Source organism: Oryzias latipes, chromosome 16 (genome assembly GCF_002234675.1).
Source record: "Oryzias latipes chromosome 16, ASM223467v1".
Classification (NCBI taxonomy): Eukaryota; Metazoa; Chordata; class Actinopteri; order Beloniformes; family Adrianichthyidae; genus Oryzias; species Oryzias latipes.
The window spans coordinates 13980975-14003936 of record NC_019874.2 but is presented as its reverse complement, the minus strand read 5'-3'; the positions used below and the strand labels follow the sequence as shown (position 1 = coordinate 14003936).

The window sequence follows — 22962 nt, the reverse complement described above, 5'->3', positions numbered from 1 at the left end:
TGAGACAAAGTGTTATAGCATTTTAATTGTTAAGTAAAAAGTGGTTCTCTTTGAAATTGCAATTTATGTTGAAACTTAATGCTTAGGTCTTACACATTGTTAAAGCAAAACAGAAAAAACTTGAATATAATGGAATACTCTGGAGCAGTCAAGGTGCTAAACGTAATTTATTATGTGTATTTAATCCCCCCCCAAAAAAATCTTAGTATTTACAACACATTGTTTTTGTTTCCTCTCAGTTTGTAATGAGTTAATGCCAATTGGGTTGCATTTCCCAACATGACAAGTAGATGGCAAGCTTGCTACAAAAGCCTGCAGGACTGCTTCCACTTGTTTTGCTTCCCCTTAACCCTTGTGCTATCCTAGGCACTTTAACGTTGGGGGTTGGGTCATCTAGACCCACTACTAGACAGTGCTCTGAACCTTTTTTCTTCAATGATTTGTGAACCTCACTGGTGTCCATGGATTACATGAAATCTTTCCACCTTTATAATGGTAGGAATAACACGTCAATGTAAGGGTGGAGTCATCTAAGATAGCACAAGGGTTACACAAGCCTTCAAGCAAGTTTACGCAACAAATGACAATACAGGATGCTTAAAGACAACATCAAGGTTTAATTTTATTTATTCAACAGAAAGAAACTGTACTGCATAGCATGTAGACCATTCCTGGGTGTCTGAGCAGTGTCTAAGGCAGGTTTGGCTGTAAACTGGATCTTTAAAAAGAATACAAATAAAAGTGCACTTCCTCAAAACCTAGAGTGCAAAGGCTCGATAAATAAGTAAAAACATTTAGCTGGCTGGTTGCACGAAACGAGAGAGGAAGGCTTCCAAAGGTAACCTGTCACAAGTAAAATAAAAAATTTTAAAAAAGGCATCAGGATCTGAAAAAGTGTGCATAGTTCCATACATTATGACAAATAATCTTTGGTAATGTTTTACTGCAGTGCTGCTGCTGTAACACCCAAACAAAAACAACACAAAAAGCAATATCAATTCCATTTTTTAAAAAAAGTGAAAAACAAATGTGTGAAAACAGACAAAATACTCTTATTAATTTCTCATTTGCTACTCTGAACTTCTATTCTGTATTCCAACTGCTGACAATATATAAACATTAAATAAATTGCACCGCCCTGTATTTGTAGGCCTCATATTAGAACTATTAACTACTAATTTCAATAAAAGAAAAAGATAATAAATGTCCCCTTTTTCCTACTTAAAACTAAGGTTTGAAATAAAATAAAAAATTGTTAATAGGGAATCTAAACAAACAACTTCAGAAACTACATTAATTCAAGACTGAACTCCAAATACTGAGAATTCACTTTCTGCTGCTCTCCCTTTTTCTCCCAAAAACATAATATGGTTCTTCATCACACTCACATTCAACAATGAACCTTCACAGAAGCTTCTGTTCTCTCCCCCCAAATAAAATTATAATAATAATAATAAATTGCAACGTTGTCCTGCCGCCTGTGTCCCATCACAATTAAATACCATTCTGATACAAAACAAATCCTGTACACTATGTACAACGTGTCAGTTCATTTGGGGTTTGTTTGGGTTGAGAAGGGATTGATGGGATCAGAAGTTGAACAGATTGATGAAATCTTGAGGGGAGAGGGACATGGTGCAGTTTTCTGGGTTGTTGGCTGTGCAGGGATGATCCTGAAAACAAGGTGACGTTTATTTGATCATTTGTCGAGTTAAAAGTTAATGAATAAAAAACACAAATGTATAAACTCTGAACCTTTGCTGTAGAGTCAAGTGACAGAAGCAATCAAATACCTTCCAGAAAAGGATGTGGCAGTGTGTGCAGAAGTGCAGGGTGTCGCTGTACTGCTCTCTGTGAGGATAGCAGCGGCTCAGCTTGAAGTACATTTTTTTCCACTCCAGGTGGCCTTTATCCGACACCATCAAACGTCTGCGAATCTAAAGAAAAAAAACAAGGCAGACTTTAAGGAAATGCTAAAAGTTGACCAAAGGAGAAACCCTAAAATTGATTCAAAAACATTCATTGACACCCAAGTGGTAGACTTAAACCATCTCTCATTAAAGTCCCACTCCAATCATCTTTTGATCTATTGTAAAAGCATTTCCAGTGGTCTTATGCTCGTTTCAAAAGGCTTGCGTCATTTTCTAGGACATAGATTATGCAGAGCGGCTGGTTCATTAAAAATTTGCCTCTTAGCTGTGGCGGGACTATTCACTTCCCATCATCCGTCTGTTTTATCCATTCTCGTGATCTTAAAGCTCCTCATAACCCAACCTAACATTACTGGTGCAACAAAATTGGCAAACAATAGTGGAGCTATACAGCTGTATAGTTTTAAGCTAGACACCAGCTCGGATGTGGAGAACAAAAACGTACATGGATCCATTTTTCTGCAACCTACTAGCTTTTTCCAACTGCATTTTTTTGTCTGCTCCTGATTCACAAAGATCAGAACTAAGAAATACGCAGAAATGCAATTTTAAGCTTTATTTTCCTTCTAAATGTCCTCCGTCATGAGAAAATGCCACAACAACATACTAAAAGCCTGATTTTCATCGGAGTGGGTCTTTAAGAGCTCCGTCAGTGTGCATGTTCCTTTGCCTCCTTTCATGATTTATTCAGATGTGTAAAAAGATGACATGCCTGCCGATCTGTGAAGTGGTAATGGCAGAGTTTCTTCCACAGCAGCCGGTCTTCTGTGAGGACTCCCAGTTCTGGACACACTTGGCCCAGGCTCACCAGGTCTCTGCCATCTGACAGACGATCCATAATGCTGAGCTGCAGACTGGCAGGCAGGTCAGTCAGAGTCATGCCTGTGCATGTGGGCTGAGGAGGACATTAGAAACAGTTACCATGGAAATTCACACACCAAAAAAATTCAAAAAAACATTTCTGTAGGACAGTCTAGTGACACCAACCCTGTTTATCTGGATGTTGTCCAGCTGCTGCTGCCATTGCAGGATGTTCTCCATGCGGTACACCCACATGTTGATGTTTCCCACCAGGACAGACTTGCCCATGTCCTGAACCAGACCACACAGCGAGACATAGAGCGTCTGCAGCAGCTCTTTGATGGGACGGACGTTCTGCTGGTCATCCAGGACTGTGGAGGGTTTTCTACATCAATTATTATGAAAATTTATAGAAGTTTCAAACTCTACATGTTCCAATGCAAACACCTAATATTTGCAGAGTCAATTAAAAAAAAAATATGTCTGTCATTGTAATCCTTGGCAGGTTTTCCCAAAACCAACAAAACACAAAACTGTGTTTAGCAGAGGGAACATTCAGTTTACACTGTGGCGTGCAAAGAGGGTCTGTTTTTTCTCCTGCATGAATCTACATCTCTCTTCAGAGACGCCTGGACTCATTTGCTCACCTGCTAAAGCAAACAACCCAATTCTACGTCTTATACCTCTCTCTAACCCCATTATTTCAGTTTATAACATCAATTAAATTAGCTTTACATGTGTTTGAAAGCCTGAAACTTTGAGGCACCTGCCTGCTGTTAAAAGAACAAATAAAGAGTGACAGGGCTCACCTTTTTGAACAACCCTCTCCAGAATATTCATGTAGTTTTTCTGTGCCACTCCACTGAGCGAGGGGAGCTGGGACTTGGCGATAAGCTCCAGAAGCTGCAGCAGAAAAGAAGAAGAGGGAAAAACAACATAAATTTCAGCCCGTCTGGAGCAGAGACTCCCTGTTCCACAGCCTGGATGCTCTGCGTGCGTTAGCCTGCATTCTTACAAAGGCATTTGCACTCCTGACAATAACCACTGCCATGGACAAATATGGGAATGCTCCACGTGGTTGTTAGTTTGAGATGGAGCTGCATTCAACAAAGCCCAAAAGTCAAATCCTGGCTCCGGCTGGACTCATTTCAAGGGGGAGTCGAAGCTACTGGAAAGGTGTTTGATGGCGGCCCAGACAGCCTGCACAGCGGCCTCCTGATCATCCTGTCATGGTTAGTCAAATCACCTGACAGAATGTGCATGCGCGTCTGCGCACTTGTCTGGTAGATGCCACTGGGGAGTGAACAAACGGAGACTTCCAGGACAACATCTCAGCATGTCACAGATGCTGTGGTATGGAGAAACTCCAGCTCAAACACAGCTTACTTATAGCCCCAAAAGAGAAGCATTAAAAGTTTCCTGCTGGAGATAAGTATCAAGAAATATCCCAAGTAGAACCAAAATAAATGTGGAGGCTTTTATAAAGTCCAATAAAGCTTCATAGTGATGAATTTTTCTCCTAAACCAGCTTTGCCAAGCTTCCACATTCCCTCCTGTCTGCTACTTTCATGAATATTCCTTAAACCCTTATCTCCCGTCCTTTTGGATGCAGCTGCACCTCAGCATTTCAAAGTTTTTCCCTTTTATACAGAGAAACGTGCTTCGCTGATCACTTTCCTTGAAATACCCTTCATTCATAAGCTCCCCAAGATCAGAGACAACCACGTGTCCATCTGAAAGAACATGATCTGTGTAACTGAGACCAAGTTAAACGAACCTGGAAATGGTGCGGCAGTGAAGAGCAGTGACCTAGCACACTGTGTCCAGGCCGGACACTAGAGTTACACTGCCATATTGTTCTCTTAGGCTTAGCCACACAACACTGCAAAGGTTAGTGAAATCCTTCCCAAAGGCTTGTTGAAAATGAGTCTGAAGTCACCAGGTAACCATCAGGGGGAGTTTTTAAACCTCCAGAGTTGCAAAAGCCTCTTGAGCAACATAGGAGACCACAAAACACATCTTTCCCCCATTTCCAGTGTGCAGCAAATGCAGCATGTCGTTACAATTGCTTGGAGAAAAGTGGATCTTTGTTTTTGATCATGTCACAAAACTCTAAAAATAACAGTTATGTTCTGAAAGTCGAAATAGGAACATTTTAAATTAAAAAATCCTTACTATCATATTTGAAACTTTTAATTACCCACAAAAAATGAATAAAGAAAGAGACAGGTCTGTACAAAGACAAACGACTCCTGGAACGGATTGTGTAGTAAACAGATGCCAAAGTGTTTTTGGCTTTTTAAAAACCCACACACAGACTCTGTGGGTCATTATCATCAACACTGAGAGGCCTATCTGCTCAGCCGTGATAAGTCTCGCAGTGCCTCACACACCCTTTAGGCTCCCAGCCACTCCAACTATACACATTAACCATAGAAAGAAACACATAGACAAGAAAAAAAAATAGCAGGAGAAGAGGCCAGAACTCACCCTGACAACGTAATTAAATCTTCTGGTGTCCTTGATGGCGCTGCAGAAATCCAAGCGGTTGAAGGCCTCTCCCAGCGTACAATATCCATGGCGCTTAGAGAATTTAATTATTGGGGCATTAGATTGCAATTCTCTGCACGAGTATAGTTTTCTTTGGCAGGTTTGGCAAATGAGATTGGAAAAAGCTAATATGAAACTAATTGAGATGGTTTACCTCTTTGGTGCTTCCCTTGTGAACATAAATCCACTTTTCCCTGTGGAAATCTGGGAGAAGGGAAAATGGGTTTAAATAGAAGGCCGACACACACACATGATACAGTTTCAGACTCATGACCAACTTCATGAAGTGTGGGCAGAGTGATCATAAATAATCAATACACCCCTTAAAATACTTCTGGAGGTGAAATCTTGTATTTTATTATGATGTTTGTGTATGTTTTGGATACTGCAGGGACTCACAAGGTGCTTTGGTGTTATTGTTCATCAAGTCTTTTCTCCTCTTCTTTGCAGACATTTCATAACCAAGAGAGATCAGCAGGTTCTCCTTGTTGAAACACTCCTCCTCTTTGACTTTACAGAAGCTTAAGGTGAAAAACAAACAGATTAATTGAAAATATGTAGCTTGATACAGAAAGTTAAGGTCTATATTTAAGCCTTTACACTGAAAAAAGTGACTTGTTTCAGGAAAAATTGTCTCATTTTATGTCTTGCAAGAAAAATACCAAAATACCCTTATAGTTTAAGAAAAACTTTTCCACATCCACAAATTTTTTTTAATAAGATCCCCCACACACACACACACATTTGAAGAGCTGTTTAGGGTTCCTGTTTTTTGCAATGTAGCGTGAGAAAATAAGAGCCATGGTTTGGAAGAGACAGGCACAAAAGTTTTAAGCCCCTCTCTTATTTTGAAGTTATTAATAGCTCAGTTTGGAAAAAGGGAGCCTGGCAACCAGGAGCAAAACAAGCGTGTCACTCAGGCCAGTTCTTCCATCACAATCTTTGTCTGCTAAAACATCTCCTTCTGCAGCTAAATGCATTGCTTCAGCACAAACCTCTCCATCGAGACTTTATTGTTCTCCTCTAAAGTTGTCTTCTTCCAACCATCTTCGGTTTTGACCCAGTTTTGACCCGGTGACCTCCAGTCCTGTCCCAGAAAAGGCATCCCGAATCTTTAAAAATAAAAATAAAAAAAGTAAAATAAAATTCTGAAACTTATGTAGAAAGCGTCAGAGAGTAAAAGTGTTCTGGGGCCGCGCAGTTTTATCCTCGGTTTGTATCCTACTGTTGACGCTGCGCAGCTCCGCTTTTATCCTCCGAGTCTGAACCCGGAAGCTCATTGGCCCCGCCCCCTTTGGAAACTTAGCTGCAACACGTGGCTTTGTTTACCATCTCAAGCATTGCAAAACCTCTGGGAAGGGGGGAGAAATGGCATCGGGAATCTGAGCGTTTTAATGTCACGGAGGATGGGACACAGAAGACAACAAGGAAGTCGGATTTAAAAAATGATCAAACGGGGAGATAGACTTGAAGGAAAACAAACTTTGAAAGCTGTTATGTAAGGGTTCTGTAGCAGGATTACTCAAGTATGCTTGAGTTTAACATGAGCCTCCCATTCAAACCAGTTTCAAACATTACCAGCCTGTGGTTGTGTATGGATGTATCACGGGTGTTTTAAATAATGAGGCTGATTAGCATCTCCCACAGCTGTCTGCAGAATGAGCATCGTTACATCATGCATTGAGGAGTTCTGTCATGACCTCTGAACTTTGAAAATGGCAATAAAGTCCCCCTGATTTACTAACAGCTTGACCTATAGATTATAACTTCTTGAAAATGCACTTTGGACTGTAAAACTAATCTCTGGAAGTTTACCACTGTATTTAAATTTGTAATTGATCCACCAAGACAGAAAGAGCCTTGACCAAGTTGATTTGATTTTGACTTGTGCAATGAAAGTTCTGTCAAGCAGTTAGACCCTTTGGTTGTATTGGAAAAAATATTTTTACATTGGAAAATACTTTTTAAAATATTAATTTATTCAACTCACTGATTTTGCAGCATATCATTGATCATATTAGCTCCAGATCATCCGCAGTGGATGTGTTAGTGAGACTGGTCATCGACAGTCTGATGACAATAAGAAATGTCACATCTGTCATATAAAGGACAAGCACAATAAAATTCAATAAAATAATAAAATAATTAAAAAACATTTCCTGAAAGTCCTCGAAAGGCTTATTACTGTGAATTTCATTATAGAAGCTGTGCACAAATGTCTGTCTTGTGTGTGGGACAAAGCATGGTGGCTGTATGCTGTGGACAACGAGTGGGGTCTTTTTTCCAAGAACCGTCCCCTTTCAGCACAGCAAGGCTGTGTTTTGAGTTTGATTGCACTCTATTTCAAAGAGTCATACTATCTGTTTATGAGCTGTGCAGAATTTGACATCTGACAAAAAAAAAACTGTGTATGACAGGGATATATAAGCCGACAGAGCTCTGACTGATCATATGTGTCGCAGAAGAGCTGAAATTGTTTCTCTAGTGGGTAGCAGAGTTGAGGCATGTGGTAGAAAGTGGAAGACTTTTTACAGTCTATGGTGGAACTTTAAGAATAAATGGCTAATGCTGTGTGAACTGCTGAGGTATTGTTGATGGCGTTTTGAGTCCCGAGAGACTATTTAAAGACTATTTAAAGGGCAGGTTGAATCACAGGATGACATGGAAAGTCCCAGCAAGTGCCTGGTCAGTTGACAACTGTGCAATGACCTAACAAACAGATATTTTTAGTTCTGTTTAATCAGTGAATGATGAGCATCAGTGAATTAGATAGTTGCCTTTAATCAGAGTCACATGAATCACCATTAAGGTAATGCAGTTTATGCTGCTCCTCTAACAACACCCTTTGTATGAAGACCTTTCATGTCTGTTAGATTTTAGTCTTAAACACTGGAGTAATGTACATATAGATGTTTGCCTTTTTAGATGTTTTTTTAAAAAATGAGTAACATCCTTTTCCAGCTTACACTGTTCTGATATTTTGTTTTGATACTAAAACAAACTCAATGATTTGATTTAGGGACATGACAAATTCCTTTCAGGTATTTTTTCACTGGGTAGGATTTTTGATGGCTAATCTTTGTGTGAAAATCTCGTGCCGCCCAACCCACTATCTAAAGAAAAATGCATCCTTCTTTTTATTAAATAGAAATATAAAGCATAATCTTTCATACCAAGAAAAGTCTACAACCTTTCAGTTAAATCAGATATTGCATTTAAATGCACCCCTTATTTTTAGTAGAAATTTCTACTCTGCAGAATGAAAAACAAATAGAGTCATGCATTTTGTTAGTTCACCTTTTATTCTCAGAAAGCAAAAGTCAACACTGTTCATAAATTTTAAATAGGTCATATTTAGAAAACCATATTAGTTGAAATAAAAATTCCTGAATTTGATTTAAAAGATAAAAAAAACATGGTAAAACGTATGTACCTCATCTTGTGTGTATTTTTTTTTTTCAAACAAGGTGTTTACGCACTATTCTATAGTGAATAATAATGCCATATTTTATGTCTTACACCAAATATTCCAATAAAATTATCAAACATGCTCAAAAGTTACTTTTACAAGTTCTGGTTAAATTTTAAATATTTTTTTAAAGACATAATTTGATGAAAATTGTGTTTTTAACAAGTTCTTGTGGCGTTTTTCTCATTTTTGTCTGGACAAATGTAAAGAAAATGAAGCTGAAAATCGTGACTTTTTCTATATTCAATTTGCTGTGAATCAGGATAAGACAAAAAATGATTTGGAAAAAGGCTGTAGTTTTAGTTGTAATGTAGAAGCTACAGTCAGTGGGCCATTAGCGAGAGAGCATGTAAACAAATGGGTGAAAGGAAGTGGGGTCGGACTAAATCCGGGCCAACAGTCCTGCCACAAGTCAGAGGGAAATTTCTGATAAACTACTGCCACTTCGCAGAAACTATGTCCTAGAAAACATGACAAATAATCGCAATCCTAATCGTAATTCTGAATAACCGTAATTAAAAGACCACTGGGACCGCTTTTAGATCAAAGGAATGATTGGAGTGGGACTTTAAACCCCCAAAATTGCTTGATGATTGTAAACAATGTGGCCTAACAACAATAGGAGGAACAATAATGTCACACAATAGACAAAATGAGAAAGATTTCTCAGTATATTCTACAGAGATTCAGAAAGTTTTGGCATGTTTAGTTCAGATCAGCATTAGATTGCTGTTGTCTAAATTCTTTTTTTTGTGTCAGTAGTATGCATCTATTTATTTATGTCTGGGAAATACAGACTTGTTATCTAACTAGAACAGGTTTTGAATGTCGATACTTGTGTCCTCCTCCCACAGATTTCTCCATCGCCACAGCTGATGTGGTAAAGAGAGATGACAGCTGGCCAGTCCTGCTCGAACTCTCCAAACTACACGGAAGCAGACGCACAAACAAACACGTTCCTGCACCCTCTCAACCACCTCCTCCACCTGTTGCTGCTCCTCCTGCATGACTTTCATCACTCTCGCAGGTTCTCTGTTGTGAAATGGGGCACTTAGGTTTCTAGTCTTCCCTCAGATCTGCCAGTTCTCGCTCTGGCAAACAGAGCCCTACGCCCCACATGTAATGCTTGTTCCCTTGTTTGTTACTCGAAATAACATCAGATCACCTGTAGTTTTTCCAGCCCCTCCCATCACCTCTCTCACCCTCTCACCCCTGTATGCCATTCGCTGGCAGAAACAAAAACATCCGATCAACTGCTTTGTACTTCTTATAAACTCATTCATTCACATCAAATGAGAGACAAGTATCTGATTGCATCCATAGGATCATTGTATGCGTGAAACATCTATTTGTCTAATGATGTTTTCCATCTCTTGATCAAATGTTCTTTCTGTGTTTTCTTGTGTCCCCTGTGTTTAGTGCAGAAACCTGTCTGGACACATTTATGTCCTTGATGGACACACTAGGAGGGGGATCAAACAGTCATAAAGTGAGACATAAGCAACACGTGTGCTGCTCAAATATCCCCTCAGCTGACTAAGCACTGCTGTTACATACTATAATTAGAGAAACGGAGAAGGTCTATATGTTGGAAAGAAATGTGTTTATTACGTACAAAAACAAACGTATAAACCCGAAAACAAAAATACAAAAGCATTAGTGGACATGGGCTACATGTTCCAACAGATTGTTCTGCAGACTTATCACATTCAGTTCAGTAAGTATTCACTGGAGAAACTGTGTTATCAGACTTCAGGCCTCACACCGTGGACCAAACCAAACACCATTCAACCGGGAGATTGACAACTTGACACTTTTCCAGTGAAAACTGTCAAAAAATTAAAATTACATTTTTACCTTTTCCAAAGTTAAGCAGGTTTAAACCTGAGGTGAAAGAAATATGGATAAAAACATAGAAAATAGTTTAAATAAGAAAATCACCTTTTCAGAAGTCAACATTGTTTTACATAGACATTAGTTATGTATTGTCTCAAAATCAGAAAGTGAAGTCCCTTTTAAATAAATAAAAAACAAGCATCTTGTTACACAATTGGCCTCTGTTAGTTCTGTTTCGCTCGAGTCTCTGAGACACACGTCAAAGTCACAGAGCCGTGGTCAAACAGTTTGTGTGGCAAGCTCCCTGCTGACGTCCAAGAGTCTGTCAGTGAGTCGTAGACCTCAAAGGAGTTAGAGTCCTCCACATCATCTTGTCCTGTGAGGTAGCGTCCGCCCGTGATATAGAGTTTGTTGTTGAGAACAATGGCTGAGTGGTGCATCTTCCTCTCTTTCAGGTTGGCACACACGGTGAAGCGGTTGGTCTTGGCGTCGTATGCTAGCATTCTCCTAGTGTATCCTGCGTCAGTGGAGAAATTAATGTTAGAGGGATAGGCTTTTGCAATGATGCAGTCTTTATTATGTAAAACCTGTTTCATAATCTTAATAAAAGGATCAGCTTTTAATAAAGTTGTTGCCCTATTGTTGTGTTTTAGAAATGTATGCTTTGTAATTGTGTTTTTAAAGGCAATGTCACACAGCCATAAGTACATTTTGTGCATATTGCATGGAGGAAAATTGGTCAGACGTGAAAATACATGAAATAAATGAGAAAAGTTGGGGTCTTCATGTGAAATTTTCACAGATGTATAACAAAAAAACCTACATTAAAACTAGGAATTACAAATAATCCACACAAAGAACACATGAATCAACGTAAAAGCCAAATCTGGCCCAAAGATTTGTGCATAAATGATATAATTTGAACATGATATGTGCGCTGTATAGATGATATAGGACTTATACATCGGTGGTACATGCGTGAAAAGTCTGTTAGATATACATGGAAGGGTCATTAAAGTCACATATTTGGCTATGCATTTCACAAAAATCATGCATAATTGCGTAATATAATAATTCAACTATACGTAAAATATGCAGAAACTGTATAATTCTCACCTCAAAATTTTTTTTTGAACAGCTTCAAACCGAATTCACGTAAATCCCTGTTGGCCAAAACCCTATATGGATATCTGCACACATCAATGAATGACGAACATAAGGAACACTCATGAATTATCGATATCACGAATGTTTTACGAAAGACCAAATTTCATTTGTGTAAAATGTAAGAGTTGGCTGTGTGACGCTGCCTTATGGCCTTGCTATTCTGTTTTTATTAACGTGTAGTATGAAACTATTTTAGTTTAATTTTTCTTTGACTCGATTTAGATTATTAATGATTTATCACATTAGATTTTCATGTTTTTAGAAATAATGTCCTTATGTGTTATCAATCACAGCTCCACCACCCACCTCCAACGATGTAGATTAATTCCTTCAGAACAACAGCTGGAGCGGACACATTTTTCACTGTTCTGTTTTCCATCTTAGACCACATGTTCCGGCCTATGTGATACACCTGCAGTGGCGGTCAGGAGGCACAGGTTAAGCAAAGAAGCATAATACATTTTTCCCTAAAAGAAACATGACAGTCCAAGCAACCCCTACCTGTATCAATCTGACAGGGTTCTTCAAAACATCCTCTCCTCCAAATACGTAGATCCTCTGGTTTGTTGCTGCAACTGCAGGGTGTAGGACGGCTTCCGGCATGGGCGCTATCCACTCCCATTGATTGAACATACTGTTGTACCTTTAAAGGTCATTATAATAATGTTGTCAACTTTCAATAGTGCATTTTCTTATACTTATAGAGGTGCTGAAGGAAAATCGTACCTTTGAACACTGCTTGTTAATCGTCTGTCTGGTCCGAGACCCCCCAGGACAAAAATAAAGTGCAGGTATGATACGCTTTGGTGGGCAAAGCGTGGCTCCAGCATTGACTCTGCAGTTCGCCACTGGTTGCTCTTGAGAGACAGCGTGTAGACGCTTTTGCTGACTTGGCTGTGCTTTGTGTTTGTGGTCAAGCCTCCGATTACATACAGGACGCTGTGAAGCGCGACGTAGGATGGTTTGTGAAGACGAACGGGCACTTTAGCGAGCAATTTCCATCTCTGGCTACTCTCATCGAAGGCTAAAGCCTCCCTTGAAGTCTGCTCGCTATTCTTCCTCCCTCCAATCACCACCAACATTTCTTGGTAGGTGCATCGGCGGGGGGCGTGCCAGAGAGGTGAAAAGTCAACAGCAAAGTTTTGGATGCATTTTAAGTCGACGCAAAACATGAGGCGTCTCACAGAGTCTATGAGCTCAGTGCAGAGGGTGGAGGACTGGATTAGAGGGTCATTTGCTATAAACTGGAAGAGGTAGGTTGGGTGGATGTGTCGAAGGCGAACCTTTTTGAAAAGGTCACTGATGGTCCTACGCCTGGACATGGGGTCATGGTGGATCCAAGCAACAAGCGTCTCAAAGACCTGCTCTTCCTCTGCGCAAAGATTGTCATCATCCAGGTACCCCATCAGCTCTGACAGGGAGAGCTCACACAGGTCTTCACATGCTGACACTTCAGAGAAGCTCTTCATGGCCATTTCTTTTGCTTTTACTCTCAAACTGCTACAGTTCATGATTTCAGAAAGTCTTATCATGCTTAAACAGTTGTCTGGAATTAGGTGCTCCTGAAGGAAACTTGAGCAGATCTCAAAAAGACGGATGTACTGCAACATGGACGCCACCTGCATCAGAGGGAGCACAACATCCATTCTGAGACTAACGAGGCCGGTGTACACATAGTCGACGATGCTGCTCAGAATGGTTGGTGAGATGCCCTTTAGGTCAATCTTGGTCTTCTGTTTCTCCGCAAAGTCGTGGCAGAACATGGCTCTGAAGTACGGACTGCTGGACACCAGGACAGCCCGGTGGCAGGGGATTTGAGTGGTGCCCGAACACAGCAACACATCAGTCAGGATGTTCTCCTGTCTCAGTCTGTTGAGCTGCAAAAGCAGACTGGAAGACTGCTCCTTGTCTCTGTAGTGGTGGACCTCAGTCTGAGGTGTCTCCATGCTGGAAGGCAACAAAGTGTAAAACCATTTAGGTGTCAATCACATTGAAACAGTGTTGGATTTTCATGTTCTTTAAAAGCCTATCTGGAACAAAATTCTATGTGGAGAACTTGAAACCAAAGCATCAGTCTGTTTTGTTAGCTCAACTTTCAACTGCTAGTTCCTTAATGCATGGCTTTAGAACATTAACTGTTACTTGGGCTTTATTCTGCATGTTATATCTTCATGAACAGAGCACATGTGACAACACAATTGTTGCAAAAACAAATGCACATTTTACAAATGCACATTTTCTCTTCTGTGCAGCCGTCATGCATTCGTTTTGCTGCATCTGGGTATCAGCACCCTTCAAGAGTTGGTTGAATCTTTTCTGAATCCATTTCATGCAACATTTGAGTTTGAAGTCTTCAAAAAGAAAAGTTGAGTTTTAAAAGTATTGTGGCGCCAAATAATACAGTGATTTTCGCATAGCTTCAGTAGACAGGCAGTTGCTCTTTGCATATTGAGATGCTTCACTACAAAGTAGCTCTTACCTGTATCCTTTCTTTTCTCAGATAGTACTCCTTGGATTATGCTTTCTTTAGGGCAAATTCTCAGAACAAATCTCAATTTCTTGATGTTTTCCTGTTGGTGATGCTCTGCAACTCTATGTGCCTCCCTCTTTGTAGGGCACGGGTTGCATGCTGTTTGTTGTCGTGGTCTCTTTCCACGAGGCCTGTGTACATTCCTCCCCTAAAAATAGAGCCTCTCTTGGCAGGACCACTGCAGACTCACATGTGACATGTCAGAAAGGTTTCCCAGTATCTGTCTGATCTCAGAACCTAATGACTCTCTTTTCTGTTGTTTTTCTGACTTTTACTTTTCCACCCATCTTCCTTTCATTCTTTCTCACATAGACAGTCAAGCTTTCTTTCTTTTTTTCAATCCCCCAGTCATCTTTTTCTCTATCTGGGACATGTTTTTGATGATAATACAGCAGTGACACTTGATGACACTAAATCTGTCAGGTGCTGGCTTGATGCTGGAACACGCAGAGATGGAAAAGCTGGATCGTGTTACTGCAGCAGCAACATAAACACAGAGGTTTGAGGAGATCAGCGTTCAATTGAAGGGAACAAGACCAAGTAAAATGTTTCTGGCTGGGCCTCCAAGCATACCAAGTGTAGCAATATTCAAATGAAAGTAAATGGAAATAGATGAGAAGAGTTTAACACGGGCCTTGGAAAAAATGAAAACGTATCCATTTTGTTTTAGCAACGATTCATCCTAATTTAACTGTGTCCACAACTGATGCTTGCATATCGGCATTCCTGCTCATTTACATATTATTTGTGTCATGCTTCTATAGACACAAACATTCTTATTTGCAGCAGCTTATGTGGAGAACATCCCACAAGGTGGCAATGTTATTGACTGCCTGGGCCTTAAAGCTGGAGCAAAATGAAAGTGTGTTTCTCATATGTGGGCAAAAAGAAACAATAAAAGCAAAACACTTATCGCAGTCACCGACGAGGCATGTTTCTCCTTGTACTCAAGCTTGTTTACTGAGCTCTACAAATCAGACACAAACAGAGGATTCAGTCGCCATGACTGCTTGAGTGCAGCTGAATAAATGTTGCGCAACCCATTCGTCAGTTTAAATTCTTGCTGCTTCAGTTTATGGGGTAATGAATGATACAAAAACATGTGAGGGTGTCTAATCAGCTGCACAGCTGTTGTGAAGTAAGTACATCCATAGCTATACTTTTTAACACGGCAGCAATAACCGAACAGCACCATCTAGTGGCGATACTGATCTGAGTCAGAATCCTATATTTATTGTAGGAGGAAATTGGATTTTTACGCAAAATACCTATCATCAAATTTTAACATGGGTGAAAAAAACAAAAAGTGGTTTAAAAAAAACAGTGCAGAGCAAATTAGCAGTGTATAAAATGATACATACTATGCTGTCAGGGGGTTAAAGAAGTTTGTACATTTAAAAGGGTTGCACAATTGTTTTGCCACAAGAAGAAAAGACCTTCTGTGGCACTAAGTTCTTGTCAAGGTAAAGCTTAGTCTAGCTGTTAATGTGGTCCTGCATTGGTCCAGGAGCAGACGGAATAGATGGTTGGAGTTATCCAGGATGCTCCACTGTCTCTTAGGAGTCCTGTCCTTCACTCCCACCACATACAGCACCTTTCAGATCAGTTCATTCAGTCTGTTTGAGTCTGCAACCCTCAGTCTACTGCTCCAGCAAACAAGATAGCAATTTGGCATTTTTGTGTGTTGTCACAAAAACAAGTTACAATATCGTTAAAAACACATCATCAACAATGATTTGTGTGTGTGTGTGGGGGGGGGGGGGTCATTGTGTTAACACTGAGAATGACTTGACTAAATCAAGTTTACCCTTTAACATCAAACTACGTACAGATCATTGGCGTAAAACCCTCCATTTTTTAAACAGGCTATAGTCACCTCATAAAGAAGAAGTCAATTGTAGTTAATAATTTCTATTTCAAACAGGAGCCTTTTTGCAAACTTTGCAGCACAGCATTACCAGAAACTGCTAATCTTTATCATTGTCAAAATGTAATAGACTTAAATACTAATTAACAGCAAAGTGGACATCAAGTCCAAACTGTATTTGCTGCTTCTCTTCAGTTTAGGACAAATATAACATTTCTGTCAAACATTTGTTATGCCTTCTGCTGTGTTTTATAATACAGCTATTAAGGGTGAATTGCTTTGAAATGAAAAAAAAAGGCTGGTTTGGCCTAAAGTTGGAGATTGGAAATCTTATTTCCATCTAAGCAGATATAATGATCACTTTTTACTTTTGTGTGCTTAGTTAAGGCCTTTTTTATTAAATCAATGTGAACTAAAAAGGAACCCTGCTTGTAAATCCTGCTTCTTAGGGATCTTATTGGCCACCAGCACCTTTTCAAACAGCCTTGCCATGGATTTGGTTTGACTTGTTTTCCTTTCAACTGGAAGCTTCTCAGAAAAATGTCTCTCTTGTTGTTGATTTGTAAATTTTCAGGCTGAAGTGCACGCCACTGACACTCTGTCATGTCTGCTTAGATAGCTTTGCTTGGGTGCCGATTCCGCGCTTGACTGAGCTCGCTGAGGTTTCCAGCCCCAGCTCGCTTTGCTTCCACACGAGTGTGGCCACTGCACTTTGATTTGTGTCCTTGAGTTTTTCATTGAATGAGTCATTGCTTTGAAAGATGCGGTAGTATTTAGGCTGCACTGAAATCCTTACAGCCACTTAAACCAGAAGCATCAACACTTGACGTGGGCAGGTTTTATTGAGAAAAATCCAGCCTTCTAAGTGGATTTTTCCATTTGAAGACCCCACTGGTTAGTGACAGTTATAAAACTGAACAAAACTTCTGAATTACTTTTGCAGCATGAGGTAAGTAATAATAATCATAACATATTTGGGGAGCTTTTACACTTTCCCTGATGTTATTGTAGCAAAGTGGTCAATGTTCCTAAATGGAGATTCCTTTGGTTCATTAAAGGAGAACAGAGCTTGAAATGAAGGTTTATTTCATCTTCACGTCAGATTTCATATGAAATCTTTCCATCCACTAGGTGTCAGGCCAACGTTATGCAAATTGCCAAGTAGCAGACCGACTTTGTTCCTCCACTTTGTCTGCAACGCACGGTTATCATTGCAATAACCACATGAACCACCATCACTGTATTTCACTTTCTGCTTTGTTTGGACCCTGCTCATGAGGCTTTTATAAACAACAGAAAAGTTTAGTTATTAGCGCACTGCGTCAAGAAAATGAAAAAGGTTTCTACAGAGGAGTGTTCAGTGAAAAACAAACAAACTAAACATAAAAATCAGGGATACATGGAAGAAAAAACAGCGATCAGGTGAGGTGCCCGGGGATGAGGAGGGTGTGTGTTTCTGTGTGGGGGGGCTGTTTAAAATCGAGTGTGTTTGGGTTTCTGTATATAAACTGTTGCACAAGCAGCACTGTGGTCTTAAGGGGCTTACAGTTAGCTGCTTAACATTCTTCTGATGTACCCAACACACTCAAGACACATTATTTGGAAAGGAAAAAAAAGAATCCATTGTACCGCTAAGAAACGTGGAAAGAGGTTTTTTTTTTTTTTTTTGCTCGTATGTTGGAAGGACCCTCCATCGGCTCAGCTGGGAAAATGGCAGGTGTGGCCTTCATTAATGTCTGCTCTGACTGAGTTTCCTGCGCCAGGTGGGTTTGTGGTGGAGGGGATATAAAGTGAGGGGGCTGGCAGATTTGGTGACTTCATGTTTCTCTGGAACATGGAGTGAATGTAAGTATGTGCACGAGGCAGATATTGATATTCCGCTTGCAGCAGAAGCTGAAGCCAGTGTCTTTAAAGTGTCAGCCCTAAGCAGCCAGCCAGGTGTACCTGAGGTATGGTTTTTTATTTATTTTATTTTTTTTTGGGGGGGGGGGGGTCGATGGGAGAAAGAGTGAAGCCATGAGAGAAAGCAGAAAAACAAAGACAGAGGAGGTGAGGAGACACAGAGAGGAAAAAACATGGAGACTGGAGGGAGGAAAGGGACATTTTGGCAGGTTTGCCGGAGGTGAAATTACAGTACTCAGATGTCTTTGAAGACCTCTGTGTCTCTTCTCCCTTTGTATTCTGACAAACAGAGAAACAGACGGTCGCAGAGGGAGTGGTAGCTGCAGGGACATGCGCTGAAATTGTCAGGTTTCAAAAACAAAGCAGAAGCGCACTTGTGTGGTGCTGAGAAGGTCAGTGAGTTCACAGACGTACAGGAAAGAAATGCACAAACACGCAAAAAAAAAAAGCACTGCTTACCTTTAAAGCCAGTTTGGCACGTCAGCATTTTTTGTATGGCTTTCTTCGGGACTATTCTGATTTTCAAAGTGTTGTTATATTTCCTATGGTACATTATTTGTTCTCCTGAGGTGTGCAGACGGTTCAAACAGCAACTCTGTTTCCAATCAGGTCTTCCTCCAATGGGCTGTTTTTAAATATAAACAAAAGACAACAAGAGAATATCACACATGTCTGCAGGGGTCCAAACAGGTTCCTGAAATCATTAAAGACCCACTCCAATGACAATTGTGTTTTTGGTGTATTTAAAATGTTCTTGTGGAATTTTAGGCTCAACATTATGTTTCTGAGTATTTCTATATTCAAATCATTGTGAATCGGGAGCAGATGAAAAATGCAGATTTAAAAAGCGGGACTGAGTGGGACTTTAGAATTTTTTTTAAATTCTAACTGTTTAAAACATAAACTAAAGCCTCACAAACATGGTACACAATAAAACATTGAATGCCTTCCCTGATATAGACTTTTAAATCAAATATTCACACTTCTGTCCCAACAACCTGCATTTATACTGCAAGGTGGCGCCCTGCTTAGGACTACCACCTCATAGCGAGAAGGTTCGGGTCCCAGCTGGGGCCTTCCTTTATGGACTTTTCATTTTCTCCCCATGCATGCCTGGGTTTGCTCCCATCCTTCCAAAAACATGCTTCCAAGGTAAATGGGTTACTCCAAAGCAGGGATGTCAGAATCCAGGCCTCGACGGTTCAATATGTTCTCCAACCAACCGGCCACTGAAGCTCCAACACACCTGCTTCAGATGATCAGCAGCAGATAAGGCAGGATTTCTGAAAAACCAGCAGGAAGCCGGCCCTCGAGGTCTGGAGTATGACACCTCTGTTCTAAAGTGTCCTACAGTTGTGCATGTATGTGTATGTGTTGGAATGATTGTGAGGCCCTGTGATAGACTGTTGTCATGGGGTTTACCCTGCCAGCATCCCTTTGACCCCAATATGGCTATAGCACATCAAGGGGATGGATGGATGGATTTCCAGCTCCCGGATCATGAGAGATCCACTGACATGCATTCATTCGATTTTGAGTTTGCAGGTGACAGGAACAAGATAGTTGTTTTAGATGAACAGAGGCTGTGTGATATCACACACTGGTTTGTGTTTGGGGGAACCAGAGCTAGATTTTGTTGTTTTTCGCTTGTTTTTAAGTCATAAAATCCCATGCTTTCAAAATGGAAAAATAAGCCACCTCAGTAGTTAAAATGTTTCCCCTTAAAAACACCTAAATCTACATAATTTAGGAGAAGGGAACAGTTTAGATGCCACAACAAAAGCCTACCCAGTGAAATAGTGTTTACGTGCAAAGAAAGTGAAACTCATGTTTGATACCCAACAGTAAACTAACATTAAGCCACAGTAAGAAGATGAAAAAGTATAATGAACCTGATGATGAAGATTTGAGAACAAAATATAAAGAAGTCCACAAATCAAACAGCAAAAGTAAAATCAAGGCTAAAGTAAAAGAAGATTGTCTTTTTTGAGATGTAGCAGTGTGTGTGATGAGGAAGGGTTTGCTTAGAAAGGAACAGCTGCCAAACACAGACCTGCCGCTCAGGCTGGCTCTCAATACAAGGGGGAAACAGAAGCTATAACAAATAATTTGGATATTCTCTCACCGGTGAAAATAGAGTCTTGCATTTTTTTTACACTGGCCAAAGACTTACTTCTAAACGGGAAGACTAGCAGAGACGCAGAGGACTGTTGTGACTGAAAAGCACCCAACCTCTTCCGTTGGTTCCACTTCAGCTCTCTGCTGAAAGACTTCACATCATAACTGCTTTGAAAATCATACAAACGTCAGAGCTGAATTTGCAACAGATTCTGCTCAGCTCGTAAGCCTCAATAAATAAATTGTAAAATCTAAAATTATGTTTTCAATCACTAAAAAAACACGTGTCTGCGATCTGGCTCATTTTTCACAGAATGTTTTTTCTAATCTTTTTATTTTTTGTTTTTTTAAATAAAAAGGTGCACACTTAAAACGCCATAGTTAAAAAGAAGCCTAGTTAAGTTGTTTTTAACCCAACTCTTAGGTTAGAAGGGGACTAACATTTTTTTCTGGGTTATTTTGACTCAGGAAAAAGTTAAAAAGTCAAAAAAAGCAACATAAATTGGGTTAAAATGAAACAACTATAACCCCAAGCAATTTGAATTGTTTCAAAATGTAACCCAAACCCATTTCCCAACATTAATAATCCAAGAATGGGATTGTTTTAAGAATGAATAATAAAAGCCTTGTGTTTTTTGGGTTATTACTTTGACAACCACAAATAGGAAGTTAATAGTTTGGATGGTGTTTGTCCTAAAAGTTAGAAGAGAGAAAAATTTAAGCTATGGATTTATAAATTGAAGTATGAAGTGCAGGCTTGTCTCGTGTTTGTAGTGAATGAAAATGATAAATGTCATTAATAAACAAAAGATAAATAAATATACTAATCTTCCTTATCAAAAATCTCTTTATATCTTTATTTTGTTATAATCTACTGACCAGAGAAAAAAAAATAATAATAATATTGATTTATTTATGAAATAAAAGTTTTGGGGTTTGTGTCCTCATTTAAGCACAAAGCAACGTTTGCAGTGTTTTATTTAACCCTTGTGCTATCTTAGATGCCAGTGAGGTTCACAAATCATTGAAGAAAAAAAGGTTTAGCACACTGTCTAGTGGGTCTAGATGACCCAACTCCCAATGGTAAAGGGCCTAGGATAGCACAAGGGTTAAATTTCTCAAATTGCTAAACTCTTAGATCAAGTCTGATGAGATTCTCATTCTCCTGACGTTCTCCGCTGACCATCCATCACTTCCCTCAAGTTTTTCCTTGGTTTCATTTCTTATCATTCTTGCACCCTGGCATCATCCCAGTTTCTTCCTGGAAACCTGTTCCACCTCCCCCACCTCCCTCATTCTTCTCACGCTCCTCATTCTTTCCTCCCCCTTATCGGGGGCACCAATGTGTTATTTCACTTTTCCAAACAACGTCCAAATGAATGGAATGTCCTTTTGTGTAACTTGGCTGGGCTATGACAATAGGTGGTCAAAGCACGTCCACTGTTGGCAGTGTTTTGTCCAGCCAGGCTGATTCGATGATTGGGTATGCAGTTAGTCCTCCCAAAACTAAACTTTCTGAGACAAAAAGTCAATAGAAAAAGCTAGAGTCTCATTTGGATTAAAGGCTTCCATCTGAAAAAGTACCATCTAGTCAATTTAAAAATCTAAACTACATCTTTAGATGTGATAAATAGACTATCTTGAACAGGTCATGGACAGATCAGACTAATTTGTGTTATTTTTTTAAATCTGGAACTTTTAAATATTATATTAATGGTTGTAAACTTTGCATTAGTAAGTCAGGGATGAGATACATTGCTCATCAAAGCAATGTAGTAATTTTGTGGAACACTCCATTCATCCATCCTTCCATGGTCACAGGGCTGCTGGAGCCTATCCCAGCTACTGTTGGGTAAAGGCAGGGTGTGAACAGGTTTCCAGTCTGTTGCAGTGCTCCACAGTCACACTCTCACATGCACACCCAGGGGCATTGTAGCATCACCAATTAACCTATGAAGCATGTGTTTGGACTGTGGGGGGGAGCTGCAGCATACACGGGGACAGCATGCAAAGTCCATACAGAGAGGTCTCTCGAAATTTTAAGAAAAGAACGCTGAGACTAAATGTTAGATGATGTATGTTTTGTTTTTTTTTCACATGTTCAAGGTCACACTATAGTAGAATTTTTTGATCTGCACTTCATGTTTACACTGCTGTTCAGCCAGTGTCCATTGACCTTAAAAATGACCTATGAGATTTCCTTGTGTTGCTATGCTATTAAAGGATTACCAATTTAAATGTGTAACTCTCATGTTAATCTTTTTTTTTGTTTTGGTTTTTGCCTATAAGTAATGTAAAGTGTGTCTCTTGTTTAAAACTGGATTCATTTTGGAATATTTGGCAGCTGGAGGGTTAATTTCCCAGGGGGGGGGGCTTCATCCATTGTGGGTCCTTGAACAAGATCGTGCCAACCTATGCAGCTACAAGGGAGCCCAAGTCTGGGTCCCACTGTGCTGGTCCCCAGCCCGAGGAAGAAGGGGATTCAGCGCGAAGAAAATCTCTGTCAAACCACCTGTACAAATCAGTGAAAGCTGATTCACTTTGTTCTAATAAAACAAAACTATAAATCCAAAGAAAAAAAGTAAACATTTTTAATAAAGAATAGGGAAAAAAAGAACTTGTGAGCACTTGGCAGTAAAGGATAGAAAGCAAAGAGTTTATGAAGAGTATACTGAAAGAGTGAAGTTGAAAAAAATGTACTTAAAGTAGATCAAACCCTTAAAATTAACTTAAAAAAAAGTAGAAAAGACCACAATTTTAAAGTAAGTTTCATTTGCAGCCAGAAGATCAC

General features: G+C 39.8%; 2 protein-coding genes across 3 annotated transcripts; both read right to left on the bottom strand.

Moving 5' to 3' along the window:
* Positions 1-597: 597 nt before the first annotated feature.
* On the bottom strand, positions 598-6517 carry fbxo32 (F-box protein 32). The gene is made up of 9 exons (XM_004077769.4): positions 6278-6517; positions 5682-5803; positions 5437-5486; positions 5223-5315; positions 3542-3635; positions 2919-3103; positions 2644-2826; positions 1794-1937; positions 598-1673 (listed from the first exon to the last, which is right to left on the bottom strand). The coding sequence occupies exons 1-9, from the start codon at positions 6385-6387 to the stop codon at positions 1590-1592; spliced, it is 1065 nt and encodes a 354-aa protein (XP_004077817.1). The 5' UTR covers positions 6388-6517; the 3' UTR covers positions 598-1589.
* Positions 6518-10335: 3818 nt separating this feature from the next.
* Positions 10336-14451, bottom strand: LOC101168570 (kelch-like protein 38). Of its 2 annotated transcripts, XM_020710049.2 has the most exons (6): positions 14234-14451; positions 12481-13701; positions 12256-12397; positions 12061-12166; positions 11704-11777; positions 10993-11104 (listed from the first exon to the last, which is right to left on the bottom strand). In XM_020710049.2, exons 2-5 carry the CDS (start codon positions 13698-13700, stop codon positions 11728-11730), a joined length of 1518 nt encoding a protein of 505 aa, XP_020565708.1. In that variant the 5' UTR covers position 13701; positions 14234-14451; the 3' UTR covers positions 10993-11104; positions 11704-11727. The 2 variants fall into 2 exon arrangements, with proteins under 2 accessions (XP_004078088.1, XP_020565708.1); XM_004078040.4 differs by lacking the exon at positions 11704-11777 and having other exon boundaries at positions 10336-11104; positions 14234-14421.
* Between the last annotated feature and the right edge of the window lie 8511 nt (positions 14452-22962).

What these genes read in the sequence shown, in the direction of transcription:
- LOC101168570 (XM_004078040.4), bottom strand. Translation starts at nt 13,700, where the DNA reads ATGGAGACACCTCAGACTGAGGTCCACCACTACAGAGACAAGGAGCAG. An exon ending in ACCCTGTCAGATTGATACAG is followed by an intron (nt 12,167 to 12,255) that starts GTAGGGGTTGCT and finishes CCGCCACTGCAG; the next exon opens with GTGTATCACATAGGCCGGAA. An exon ending in ATTAATCTACATCGTTGGAG is followed by an intron (nt 11,105 to 12,060) that starts GTGGGTGGTGGA and finishes CCACTGACGCAG; the next exon opens with GATACACTAGGAGAATGCTA.
- fbxo32 (XM_004077769.4), bottom strand. Translation starts at nt 6,387, where the DNA reads ATGCCTTTTCTGGGACAGGACTGGAGGTCACCGGGTCAAAACTGGGTC. An exon ending in ACAAGGGAAGCACCAAAGAG is followed by an intron (nt 5,316 to 5,436) that starts GTAAACCATCTC and finishes AAATTCTCTAAG; the next exon opens with CGCCATGGATATTGTACGCT. An exon ending in ACCACTTCACAGATCGGCAG is followed by an intron (nt 1,938 to 2,643) that starts GCATGTCATCTT and finishes TTTTTTCTTTAG; the next exon opens with ATTCGCAGACGTTTGATGGT.